Source organism: Vanellus vanellus, assembly GCF_965231255.1.
Source record: "Vanellus vanellus genome assembly, chromosome: 5".
In the NCBI taxonomy this organism is placed as follows: Eukaryota; Metazoa; Chordata; class Aves; order Charadriiformes; family Charadriidae; genus Vanellus; species Vanellus vanellus.
Window position 1 is genome coordinate 48,940,525 of NC_138910.1, and position 14,272 is coordinate 48,954,796.

Sequence of the window (14,272 nt, forward strand, 5' to 3'; positions counted from 1 at the left end):
AGAATGACATATTCAGTTTTTACACATCATAAAACATCCTGACTGCATTTCCTTGGCTCTCTGAACAGTTAACGCAGTAATGCTGCTGCTGTGTCCAAAAATCAGCGAGTCCCAGTTTGCAGAATTAGCCAAGATGCAGAAAGGAACTGTGAACCACTGGTATCTCAGTAGAGTAACGCACCCCATCAGTTCTGGGAGGTGGAAAGTTCTCGCTGTCTGGTTATCACATCCAACTGAAGTCCCACCAGAAGCTGAAGAAACATTTCCCTGCTCTTCCCAAACACCGACTTTTCCATGTGGTTGCATGAGTGGTACAGAAATGAACTGTGCAGCTACTTATATGAAGACTCAACTTGTCGCCATTGTGTTTGTTAAGGGGGTAAATGATACACTGTCTGTCTTCAAACACCTATTGGCATTCCTGTTGTTTGATGACCATTTTAGCCTCTTTCATGCTGCAATAATGAGTTTGAATAACTTTATTTATGACATTTATTGTTCAGAGGGGGTCACAGTTTAAACTGGATATTGAAATACTTTTTAACAGTTAGTGTGGCTGGTTAGGATATGTAATGTTAGAGGTGTCTTCCTTTGATCATAATTAAGAAAAATCATCATCTAAGTGATTAAACATCAGCTGGTTTTGAGCTTTCTGCCACAAAGCACAGCAAAAGACCCAATGCAGCAGTCTGCAGTACATACAGATACAAAATTTGAACTGGAATGTTTGAATACAGATTTCATTTTATCTGGATTTTCCAAAAATCCACAATTTTAGCTAGAGGCAGTGAGGTCTCCAGCACTTGTAGTCTCTGGTAATGAGGCCTATTTATAGCATTTTTTGCACAGAGTTCTTCAGTATTTTGACTGATTTAGGACTGGTCGATCTATGGCTATGGAGGAGACTGAATTCACGAGGGCAATTAATTTCCACTGCTGTCTTTAGACACATACAAGAAGTGTTAGCAAGTCAAAAAAATTGTTCAGATAGCCTTTACCGAGGGGCTTTTAAACAATGTGCCAGTGACACGTCCATCTTCAAACAAAGATGCAGCTGTTCTGCTGTGGATGGGAGAGCACGTAGGAACTTGGGACTGAAGATTTCCTCGTTACTTACCCATACGACCAAACATTTATCTGCCAAGTGACAGAGAGGAAGCCGCAGCTCATAGCCTGGAGCACCTCATTCAGAGACTGCAAGTCCTACAGCAGCCAAAACATCGGATACAGCTGAAATTAGGAAAGGGATCCTCTTAACACTTCTGCACAAGATGCAAGTGCACTCAGTGGGTGTCAAGTAGCCTGGTGCTCTGTGTATCATTTTGACGAGTTAAGGCTTGAGATTTTTTTTTTTTTAAGAGGGATTTAAACTGTTTATACACTGCAAGGAAGCTCATTCCTACAGACAGCTTTCTGCAGTACTGAACAAACTCAGCTGTGCCTCTGAAAGATGTGCAAATTTGGGGAGATTTATGAAGTCATGGTGTTTCCAGATGTCCTTCCATCTTTTTAAAAGGAGCTTTATAGCAGTTATTCTGTTATATTTATAAAAGGAATCTATGGTTAGCAATATTGAATCTGTTACTAAAATTAGGCTCCACACTTGGATATATAAAGATATAAAGAGTCTCTAGGTGGGTTTTCTTATTTTAAAATTAAACAGGACAAACAGAATTGTGTTTTGGTCTCCACAAATAAGCTGATGTTATGTTCATTAGCAGATGGAGAAGCTGCTTGGGTAATTTTCCAAGTGAAGACCAGCCTGGATTAAGCACGTAGCATCAGTCTGGGTACCTGTAAAGCTGCACCAGCCTTTTGCTGGAGGACATTCAGTAAACTTTATGGCTTTGTATGGAAGTTGGATGAGGATGACCAACAACCACCACTGCACCAAACTCCCATAACAAGCTCCACTTTCTACAAACAGCGGGCACAGATGCATCACTCGTGATAGGTGCTAGCTAGAGTTGTTTTAGGGGAAGCCCTTGCGAGGGCTTTCAGGACCGTGAAGAACACGTCGTCCTTTCGGCTGATGAACAATTGTTCCTGATACCACTGGGGTTTACCACCTGCCCTGTTTGCAGCTGCAGTGTCTGCTTCCATCTCCCACGCATCATCCTTTCTCTTGCACGCAAGCAGGGCTACCCCAACAGCTTATTCATTGTTTTTCTTGCTTTGCTATGGCATAACGGAGCTGGCTGCCAAGCCTGCCACAGTCCCCTAGCCTTTTCATAAACTGCTAGGTCTAATTTACAGAAGCCCTGGCGCTTCCCTGCTGAAATCTTGGAGGATGTGCACTGCAGCTCCTTTCAGCTTGGGTACAATTCTCTTTTCTTGAGCCATATCCCATGAATGTGCCTCTGTCTTGTGTGCCTCACTAACAGCTTCTGCACAGCCCAACGCTGGATGGATCTAGTTGTTCAGTGCCTTATCACTGATGCAATCTTTTCCTCCTATGGGAAGTGAGAATAAAATTGCCTAAATTAAGCAATGGCAGTAGCCTTGAAGGATAAAGCTTCCTTTCTACTTTGAGCTGTTTTTATAGTAACACTGCCATACTTGTGTTGTTCTCCTGTGTTTACTGGCATAGGAAAGAATGAATGATTGGGATGTTATGGTACTTATAGCATGATGTTTTTCCCATGAACTATTCAAATGAATTACTCTTCTCTGTGGGGTTGAGGACAGTCAGAACAGAGAGAAAATACTCCCTTGAGCATGGAGTTTAAAACTTGATGATCTTAGAAAGGAGACTCTTGACAGCACTGGCTCATCATCATTTCAGCAGGTCCAAGATCCAGCCCTTTGGATGGTCTGTTGTCCCTTTTGGTTAGGAGGGAGCACAGCTGTGAAGAAGGAAAACATGTGAGTCATGATCAGAGGGCTGTGGGAGCTGCAGTGCTCCCTTCCCCCAGCCAAGTCTGGCCCTCTTCTCGTCAAAAATTCAAGTTTAGTTTTGGGAGGACAAAAGCTTTCAGATGCAATGCTCCAGCAGATTATCAGGTGGAATATTCCATTCTTTCATTAAAGCTGCCATCAGAGGATCTTCTCTTGGCAGTGAACAGCCTGACTTGCAATTCTTTTAATGATATTTTAGCATCCTGTTGTGACTCGCTATTAAAAATGCTATAAATTGTGGAGGTAGCAGTGAAGGAATGGCTGGGATTTTACCTGGCTCTTTTGATCATCTCATGTTTGATCATCATGAGAGCTTGAAGAAATTCTGTGATCTTTCTGGACTTCCAAATATCTGCAAAACAGGGATGGTATCTATAGAGTGGCACTGAGAGTGTGTTTCCTGCACCTCAGCATGTGTAACATGCCTTCCTGAAGTAATTATAACGTCCAAGGGAAACTCTGAAAGGGCAAATTCTGACATGTGGGCTCTTAGCAGTTCTGAAACCTCATTGCCTGCCATGTAGATTAAACCTATACAGTTCTGTTTTCAAGCATTAGCCAGGGTGAAGCCTTGATGAAATTAATTGTAGGTTTCCGTAGCTTTCCTTTTTGTGTAAAGCACATGGAGGATACATTTCAGGCATTACTGCAGTGTTAATCCTTTGTGTTTCCCATAATTTGTATAATCCCTCTATTGCCCTCGGCATATATGCAAGCCTCCTATAAAGCTTCTCTCTTTAGAAGTTTCATTAACAAGTTGAAAGAATTGTCTTGCTTGACACACAAGGCTTGAGAATTTACTCTCTGATGCTTCACATAACAATTGTTTATACATATCAGTATCTTTTAAAGGAGCATACTTACCTTAGAGAATCACCATTGTTCTTCCCTCCTTTCTTCCTAATACGTGCACAACAGGACTTCAGCTGATCAAGGCTGCAAGTAGATAACCTTGAAGGGGGGACAAGAAAGCATCGCAGCTTTTTTTTCCCCTTAAGATAATAATCCTCACAAGAATCCTGAAGCTCTGTTTCATAGCAAAGACTCAGCACTTAAATTCCTGAAGTATTTCAATGGTGGTTTTTCAGCCCGAAATTCTTACTCAGGTTTGTCAAGTAGCCTAATTGCTGTAGGGAACTTTTCCACATTTTGAGGCAGAGGGACTGTTTCTCCCCAAATCATGACAAACTAGTTCTGCTGTGTGACTGCTGTTGCAGTCTTAATTACCTGTGTTTTGGTGCACTCTCATGTGAAGAAGACTGTTGGCTGCAACTATCTTGAAAGCCTTTAGCAGTTTGGAAAGAATAAATTGCCTGAGATGTAATTTCTGTTGCATGACTGGTTAGCCGGAGTTTGTAAGAACAAACTAGCTCAGCTACTTCTTGGGTTTTTCCGTGCTGTGGTCTCATTTGTACCACAGTGTCTCCAGGCTCCTGCATTGTTCTTGGGAAGAGCTACCATCTAGCAGCAGTAGCTGTGGATGATAACCAGATACTCCGGAGCTATGGTTAAACATTCCTGAAATATTTAGGGAAAGCAGCACAATTTTGTCCGAAGCTTTTGTGCTTAATTGGTATGAGCATGGTGCTTACTTTGTCCGGGTCAGTTTTATTGTATGTTCATGAAAAATCATGTTGATCATTAATTCCTTAACAAAAGAAAGGAAAGAGAAGATTATTGGGGAGCATTAACTCAAGATTCAGCAATTTATCAAGGGCGTACAACATGCTGCAATCAGCTGACTATCAGTATCTTAAGTTCTTAATCTTATCTTAAATTAAAGAAGTATAACCTCCCTACTCTTGGCCCTGGTACATGTTGTCAGTCTTCCTATGTACCGCCTTACATAGCTTATAGGTATAAGGGTGAGGGATGAGCTTTCCTATGTTAATGACTGCCTTGTCAAAGTATACCATAGACAATGCTTGCTGCCGTAAAACTCTTACTTGTCATGTGCTCACTATTAACACTTGCTGGCGTTGGTTTAACTTATCAACTTAGATGGGATGGCTTGTGATAGTTCATATGTGCAATGCAATAGTTAACATTACGCTTCTAAATCTTAATGAAAGCCCAAGGTCTTCAGACATTCAGGTTTAGTAAATGATTTTAAAATGTTGCTGCTGGATGCACATGGAACAGGAAAATGCATCAAAGAAGGATAGTTATTTTTTTTTAAAGGTTATTTATGGATAAATCTCTTGTGTTACTTTTTTTTCCTTAGATTTTCTCAAGCAGACCACTTACGAAGTCGAGGCGTTCTTAGAAGCCATTCAGTTCTTCCGGCAGGAGAAAGGCCACTATGGGATGTGGGAAATGATAACCGGCAATGAAAAAGAGGTAAGAAAATATCTTCCTGCTTTTTTTTTTTTTTGCTTTGGATATGGCAGCTCTGAGGATAGTGAAGGTTGTAAAGCCTCTTAAGAAAAAATGGTGTTTTTAAAAAGAAAATCTAGTAGGCAGAAATACCCAAGATTTCAAGATACTTCTTATGGATACATAAGTGACATTTCTTTTTTAGTAAATGCCATTTTGAGTTTTTACTAAAAAGTGAAAGAAAATGTACTGGGAACTAAAGTTGTTTTGTTGTGCTGGAATGTAGGCATAGACATGTTTCCACAAAAGGCTGATACATCTACTTTAATTTTATGCCAAGGGGTCAATTGGTGAATAAATGCTGTGTCTAAAACAAGGCACTTGCTAATATCTTGCTACCACATTTGCTGCTGGTTATAGCTTTGGTAAATCAGTGAGACCAAAACCAATATGCACCAAACTCAGAACCCACGGTTTGTATGCAGCAGATACTCTCTGTCAGCTGCGTTGGGCTGTGCTCTGTTTCTGTCTTTCATGGCAGCTATTTTGCAGGTAAGAGATATTTTTTAGTTCTGTTGCTATTACCTTTGTTAATAAACACAACAGTTTCCCATTTCTAGTCCTCTAATGCCTCCAGATGCCATTGTAGGATATCAGGCCTTACAAAGAACAGAACAGCATCTAAACATAAATTTTGAAGTATCTCTTCTTTTTGCTTTTCCCTGTTCTTTGGGAGTGAAGCTGTTATTCCTGAGAAGATAAATTACTAGACCTACTTATTATGCCAGACTTCTGAAACAGAGTCTTGCAGAGTAACATCACAATGAAACACCAAAAATTTGTGTACTTCATTTCTTCAGAAATGAGACACTAAGCTCAGGGTCTGGGTCCATATTTGGGGACCTTAGTGAGCAGCTCTGGAGCACTGGTGGTAGCTGAAGTAACTCCACCGATCCCTCTGGCACCACTCCAGATGTCTTTTAAGTGCATTTGAGACATTATTTGGGCTCCGATTTATAATTTTTTTCCAAAGCACTGAGCACTCAGCAGCAAATATTTACTTTAGTACCAGCTGCTGGGTGTTTTCCTTGATGATATCTGGCTTCCCTTTGGAGAAATGGAAAAAAGCCTGATGGAGAGTTCACAATCCAGGGTTTTGTTTTAAGGGACCAGATTATTCTTTTAGGAGAAGCCTACCTTTGAAATGCTGAAAAATGTGGAAACTGGAGAAGAATCCATAAACAGTGTCTTTTCCAGTGCCATCATGTCAGGGATTGAAGTTTTCTGCTAATATCTGATAATAAATTCCTTAGTATAAGGAGTCCCATCCTTGCAGTGGAGGGAGTGAGGGTTTTTCTCTTCTCCCCTCCTCCCTCAAGTTACGGAGCTATTATAGTGCTAGTTTCATTTTAAGTTTTATTTTTCCCATTGCTTGCCAACTACTTACTCATAACCCATATACCTCAAGAGAACTGTAATCAGAAGACATCCAGACTAGTTACACTATTATCTTCTTAGTAATGATTCATTCTGTAAGTATAGTGTGTTCTCATGCCTGCTTTGACCAAATATAATAATTATTTTAGGCAAATATCCAAGCTAAGTGAATAGTCTGGAGCAAGCCAGCTACAATTTGTTGCTGTAAAAATCTCTGCAGAATGCCAATAAATTTATTCCCTGACATTCATTTATTTATAATGCCAGAGTCTCTGTAACATTAGCTCACGCAGTTCTGCCTAGGTACTGCAACATGGCTATAATATTAGCAAGTACCCAGTCACTCAGCTGAAGAACTACTAATTTTTCTTTTTGTGTTGTGAAAGTTCATTTTCCTGGCTTTGTTTTTGTTCTTTTTCATTTTTAATGTTTTGTTACTAACAAAGGATAAATTCAGTCATAGATGGTATTTCTGTAGGTAAGTGCAGGGTTAAAAAGTGTAGGTAATTCAGGGTTAAAACCAGGAAATCTCTGACGCTTGTTATAAACAACGGTACAGCCTCACAGTGAGAGCACTACAACACACCAATGTTAAACTAGCATAACTCCATTGATCAGTACTACATCAATGTAGAAATAACGTATTGGTAAATCAAGGACAGCTAAATAAGGGATTAAAAAACCACAAACCCCTACATTGCATCTTTCAGTACAGAAATATAAAGCCAATCTAAAATTCTTAAAATTGTTTCCAGAGAGCTCAGATTCTTCAGACTATGTTTGATCCATTGTCTCATTTATTATTTGGTTCTGTGGTGCTCCAAGTTTGGGTTATTTGTGAGATATTTTTAAGTGACTCATTAGTTTAGGACCTGAATTAGTCCATTGGTTTTGACAGGTATTTGAGTCAGCATAGCTGAATTTGAGTGGTGCAGTGGCATAATCTATAAGAATTTAAGTTATACGAAACAACAATAATAGGATATTGCATATTATAGGTATATTACAGGTATATTAATAAGTAGGGTATTGTGTGTTATATTTCTGTAGGGGCTGTCTTATGCCCAGGAGGTACTCAGTTTTACACTACATGGCATGCAGTCAGAATCCTTTCTTACTTCTGCTGTCTACATTCCTGCTATTTCCCTGTTGTGGTGTTGGTGCACGCCTAAAACCCGCTCAGGCAGCTATAATGTGTGAGGTTGAATGTCAGGAAGCACTGGCATGAATGAAAAAGCAAAAAGCACTGGCATGCTTTTGTTTTTGCTATACTAAAATGTTTTTACATTTTGCTAAATGTAAAGTTGAGTGGTGTTTTTGCACTCTATTGGATCAGCCAGCAGCTGGGTGCATCGGGGCAGAGATCCTTGTATGAGGACTGTGCTGGGCAAGGAAAAGAGCTGAGCTGAAATACGCATCACTTAGCAAAAACTCTGTTCGAGCCCCACTGGAGAGGAAGGAAGACTACACACTTTGTGAGACTTCACTGAAACTGTTGAGCAAGATAGTAATGCTTTAGCCAGAGTAAATGAGAGATGTACAGAACCTTAAAATACATTTTGTCTGCTTTTTAATAGGGTTACTATATCTCTCTGTGATTTGCAGGATATCCACTGCACTTCAAAGCTTTCAAGAGACTGTGGACAATCTAATATGTGCTGTACAGTCAGGACAGATAAAAAGCCTTGGTGAAAGGAGTATGTGCTGTTCTGTATAGCACATGTGTGATAGTATTGCTTCTGTCATCATAAATTGGCAGCTGTGCATCTGTAACTGTGGGCCAGTACAAACATACCTGGGCAAGATCTATGAACAGAAAAAGAACATGTCCAGAAATAAAAGATGTCCATCCCTCCTCTGGATCATGAAAATGAGTAATGACTGAACCAAATATGGGTCTGAGGTAGTTAGTTCAAAATCAAGACGCTTTAAGTAGATAAATTCAAGAATCCAGCATATATCCCCAGCATTGATAGATGCCTCCATAGGAAATGTGTTCAGAGACCTGAGATCACAAAGAAATAGAAATACAGCAGGTCCCATGATGAACTGCTTCCCTCTGCTTGCATAGTTTGCCTTGTTGGCCAACAGCAAGAGGAAAGTGCAGGAGAAAGAGGCCTTGCAGCTTTCTCAGGCCAGAGGTACAGTGTCCGTAAATAAAAAAATGGAGAGGAAAGCCTAGACTCTCAAAATCAGTGCCTGTAACTCTGTGTATTTATTGCCAGTTTGGTGCATGTGAGTGGGATGGGCAAGGAAAAAGTCGTAGTTCAAATCTAGGCAGAGGAGATGCAAGGCCTGAGTGGGTAATTCTGAAGAAAAATTCTGAAATAAGTGCCCGTGAATGAAACCAGGAATCTGTCTTGCACTGTTTCATTCTTTCTGTGTCGAAAAAGCCAGACTGATGCTTCTTCTGTACAAAGCTGGGTGACGGTATCAAGAGAACCACAGAACCAGAGAACAGTTTAGGTAAAAGTGGATCTCTGAAGGTTATCTGGTCCAATCCCCCATTCAAAGCAAAGCCATCTTTTGAGGCTTTATGCAGTTGAGATCTGAAGATATCCAAGGCTGGAGATTGCATGACTTGTTCCCATGACTGCCCTCACAGTGAAAAATATTTCTTAATACCTGATTACTGTTTCCCTTGTTGCTACTTCTAACTGTCACCTTCTTCCTCAGCAAGTTTCTACTTCTTCTACGCTCAGCAATTTTGCCAATGATGCCAAGCTCTTTGGTGAGGTAGACATGCTGGAGGGGAGGGATGCCATTCAGAGGGACCTGGACAGGCTGGAGAAGTGGGCCCAAGCCAACCTCATGCAGTTCAACAAGGCCAAGTGCAAGGTCTTACATCTGGGTCGGGACAGGCTCGGTGAGGAGTGGCTGGAGAGCAGCCCTGAGGAGAAGGACCTGGGTGTGCTGATTGACGAGAAGCTCAACATTAGTCAGCAGTGTGCGATCGCAGCCCAGAAGGCCAACCGTATCCTGGGCTGCATCTAAAGAAGTGTGTCCAGCAGGTCAAAGGAGGTGATTCTGCCCCTCTACTCCACTCTCGTGAGACCCCACCTGGAGTACTGCATCCAGCTCTGGAGGCCCCAACATAAGAAGGACATGGACCTGCTGGAGTGCGTCCAGAGGAGAGCCACGAGGATGATCCAAGGGCTGGAGCACCTCTCATATGAGGAGAGGCTGAAAGAGTTGGGGCTGTTCAGCCTGGAGAAGTGAAGGCTCCGGGGAGATCTTATTGTGGCCTTCCAGTACCTAAAGGGGGCCTACAGGAGAGCTGGGGAAGAACTTTTTACTAGGGCATGTAGTGATAGGACGAGGGGGAATGGCATAAAACTAGAAGAGGGCAGGTTCAGATTGAACATTAGTAAGAAGTTTTTCACTTTGAGGGTGGTAAGGCACTGGAACAGGTTGCCCAGAGAGGTTGTTGAGGTCCCATCCCTGGAGGTGTTCAAGGCCAGGCTGGACGTGGCCTTGGGCAACCTGGTCTAGTGAGACGTGTCCCTGCCTAGGCAGGGGGGTTGGAACTTGATGATCTTCAAGGTCCTTTCCAACCTAAATCATTCTATGATTTTATGATTCCTTTCGCAGTGCATTTCTAAGAAAAGTCTGGCTGTCTGCCCAACATCCTCCATTATATAGTTGTAGACAGCAATAAGGTCTCCCCTGAGCCTTATCTTCTTAAATCTGAGCAAACCCAGTTCCTTCTGCCTCTCCTCATGTGTCATGTGTTCCATCCCCTGATAATTGGGTGGCGTCTGCTGTGTCAAGATCTGTCTTGTACTGGGGAGCTCCAAACTGGACACCACTCCAGTCTCACAAATGCTGAATAGAGGGGAACGTTCTCCTCCCTTGACCTGCTGTTGCCCTTTGCTGCAAGGGCACCCTGCAGGACTGATGTTGAATTTCTTGTCCACCAGGATGCCTTTTCTGCAAAACTGCTTTCCAGCCAGTTGTTGCCAGCCTATGCTGGTGTATGGGGTTGTTCCATCCCAGATGCTGGACTGTGCATTTGCTTTTGCTGAAATTCATGAGGTTTTTGTCCACCCATTTCTTCAGCCCATCTAGGTCCCTCTGAATAGCACCCTTGCTTGCCAGCATATTGACCACTCCCCCAAATTGGTATCATCTGTATTCCCAGTCCAATGTCTTTTCTTTCTAATTGGAGCCGTCTGCAAGATTGAATTGCCAGTTAGATGCTGGGATCAGAGAGGGTGATGCATCTCTTCTACAACCACTGAACCCTGTTTCAGAGTGAAAACATTCTTGAGGGAGAAAAGTACTCAATGTCAATTTAGAAAAATAGAGCAATGATAGACCGACAATACACTTACAGAAATAATCAAAAAATAGGTCAATGATACCTTTTCCTCAGTTTTCCTACATTCCATCACGAACACTTGATGTGTAGGAGTTCTTTTAACACTTTTCTTTCCCCTGTCTTTCTGCTGTTGTGCACCTTTGTCACAGAATATCTTCTTAGGTTATATATTCCATATGTTTTTGTTCAAGAATCTAGAGGAGATTTTAATGTATATAAATATATACATTCTCCAATGTGAAAGTTTTACTATTTTTAGACCAGTATAGTTGTCTTTTAGTGACAAAAGAAATTGCTTGAAAAGTTTTTCAAAAACTCCAGCAGCTATTTATTTCATCCCTTTTGCCTCAGGATTAGTCTGGAGCTAATGAACCTTTTGGATCATGTTACACATTGTTGAAAAATAATCAGAGTAGAATTATTTGATTCACAGATTACCTGTATTTCTGGATTCTATTTCTGTCCTATATTCCTATTTTTCCTGGGATCCTCTTCTTTTCTTGTTCTAATGGTGAAGTTGGTGCTCACCTGAAGAAGTGCTAGAGATCCACATTGGTACAGTCATATATTTATTTTTTTGCCAATTATCTTCCTATTAGAAGCATCCTCTGTCTGATGACTCTCTAGGACAATTTTGTCCTCGATGACACCTCCCCTGGGAGAGTGTAAGTGTCCCAGAACAAGGTCAGTTTGGGGAAGCAGCAGTCAGCAAACCAAGTTTTCAAATGTTTTTGATCTAGTTGCTCAGTTGATATCAATCATTTTAGCTCCACTGATTTGCACATGGCAATTTCATAATAGCATGCAGCAAATTTTAATGGGCATCTTAGTTCATCTGTAGTCAGTTGTTGCATGGCCTCTCAAAGTCTTTCAGTGAAAAATGCTTCAGATGAAATGCATGGAGCTTCCCTCAAGCATACCTAATATTTTAAATCCAGTCCTTCTGGAAACCTGGGATAGCTAAGCCATTGTATATTTGAGGTTGCTTGTGTTTGCACATCATTCTGTGATGCAAGTTTTCAGACAAAGAACAGTGTGTGGACATGTCATTTTAATCTTCTGACGATATAGATCCTGAGCAACCTTGTGATGGAGGAACTCCTGCCTAACCTTCAGACAATGATCCTGCCTAAAATGAAAGGAAAGAGGAATGATAGGAAGCGGGCCTGGTTTGGTGTAAGTACTGATATTTACAGAATAGTTGTTTCTTATAGCTGTTGTCTGCGTGTGCTGATTCTCATCTATGCTTCTTAATTTAATTTGGGTTTAGATCATAGAAGAAACTTATGGCTTAGTCCAGCAGCAGGTGTCAGAAGGATTAAGTACCTTGAAAGAAGAATGCAGAGATTTTGCAAAAACTCTTGAAGGAACCATTCGCTCAGACATGGATCAGATTCTGAACTCCAAGAGCTTCTTAGCTGGAAAAATCAAAGGTTAGTGGAGGAACAGCTGTGTTGTGGAGCAATTTTTTTAATGTTTCCCATTATGTTGCTCAAATTACCAGATGTCGTTGTTTTGAAATCCTCATGTATTTTGAAAAATCCAAATGGAGACACTAATTTTCAGAAAACAAATGCTTTGAGCCTCTGCTGCCTTTGATGGGAACTGATACCTGTGGCTGCTATGTCGGTGAAAATACCAGGTCTTCTCAAATTGGACCTAGAGCTGACAGGTTTTGTGTATCCTGATTAGAGTTGCTCATTCTGCTCGCATTTTCATTTGGACAGCCTTATGTAATGAAGATACTGGTTCCATGAGCATAATTGTGAGCGTAGCAGTTTTGACCTGATGTCTAGAAATGCTCCACAAAACAGGTTCTGGTTATGTGACAAATTCATAAGCCACCAAAGAATACTTAAACCAAAGAGCTTCTTCAGTAGTTTTAAACTAATGTGAAATAATTATAATTTTGCTATGAATATAAAAATGAGTGTGAAAAGTAGGCAAAACATTAGTTGATGTTGCTTAAGATAGCAAATAAATAAAAAGCTGATAATTTAGGAGCTGTTTTGATAAAAGTCAGGATGTTCTGTTGATATTCTCACATAACAGACTAGGATGCTTTCAGTGAAGTACAGAGTACCAAGTTTGGATAACTCCTTATAGAATCACTGTGGGCACACCCTGTGCAAACCTCCCAGTGTGTATCAACACGGACAGCTGCCCTTTCCTCTGCCCTCACAGTGCCCCCCAAGCTGCTGGTGTTTGGTTAGGTGGGGCATGGGAAAAGATGTTTCATTGTCACTCATAAAACTATAAATTCTTCTTTCATCACCCTCGTCATCTTTGCAGAGGTGTGACTTCAGGGAAAAACACAGAGGCATTTAATTCATTGTAAAGTAGATCACATTACTTTTTTAACTGTATCTCTTAGTAGCCTAAATGCAACTGTTTTATTGTCTGGCACTCCAGCCACTGTTTCTGAGCCTGCCCAGAAGTGCTGCACAGAACATATCCAGCCATTTCTCGCATCCATATTGGAGGAGCTCATGGGTCCGGTGAGTTCTGGATTCACTGAAGTCCGCTCACTTTTTGATAAAGAAGTTAATGAAATCATACAGGACTTCCAGAAGACAAATGATATCACAAAGCTGAAGGAGGTAAGACAAAAATGTATCTGCAGCCTTTTACATTAGCACAAAGATAAGCCGTATTTGCTTTCCCAGGTGGTAGTATGTTAGCACTGGGTTTTGTCATTAAGAGTCTTGCAGTATTTGTGCAACTAGAGTGTAGATATCAGAATTTGTTTGAGGGCCACTGTTACATTCTCTATTAAAAATTTGTCTCTGATTGCTTTCTCTCAAAACCTGTTCTTCCTCCACTGGAATGCAGAATGTGAATCAGCTTATGAACCTACCATTCAACTCTGTGAAAATGGAGCCCTGTTATCTGAAAGTGAACCTCCTCCAGGAGCTCCTTCAAGACCTCAAGAGTCGCTTCAAGATCTATCACATTGATTTTGTGATTCAGAGGACACAGAACTTCATGCAAGAGGTACTGTAAGATCCAGTTTTTCCTCCTGGGAGAACAGGTTAGGTTTGTCTTTCTAATCTGCTTCAAAGCAATCTTGATAAAAAGCTGCGCAAAAGTCCCAGAATATCTCTCAATCAAATTACAGATAACAAAACCTAAGAAAATCACAGCTAGAAGCTGTTTGACATTTATATTTGTGAGATTGCATGTGTGTGAGTCTTTCAGCAAGGCAGAAGAATTTTGGATGGATCATGTCTTCCCCTGAACTTTCATTCTCAGTGTCTCGGTGCCCAAGGAAGTTGTGTTGTAACCAAATAAAATCTACCT

The 14,272-nt window shown here is 41.0% G+C and overlaps 1 protein-coding gene across 1 annotated transcript in view; it reads left to right on the forward strand.

The window, feature by feature from the left end:
• The window catches only part of NIBAN1 (niban apoptosis regulator 1), a 76,442-nt gene that overhangs the window by 50,015 nt on the left and 12,155 nt on the right, over positions 1 to 14,272 (forward strand). Inside the window, exons 6-10 of the mRNA XM_082484263.1 lie at positions 5,123 to 5,238; positions 12,044 to 12,148; positions 12,243 to 12,405; positions 13,385 to 13,572; positions 13,805 to 13,966. Of these exons, the coding sequence (XP_082340389.1) occupies positions 5,123 to 5,238; positions 12,044 to 12,148; positions 12,243 to 12,405; positions 13,385 to 13,572; positions 13,805 to 13,966 (734 nt within the window). The remainder of the gene's footprint in view (positions 1 to 5,122; positions 5,239 to 12,043; positions 12,149 to 12,242; positions 12,406 to 13,384; positions 13,573 to 13,804; positions 13,967 to 14,272) is intronic.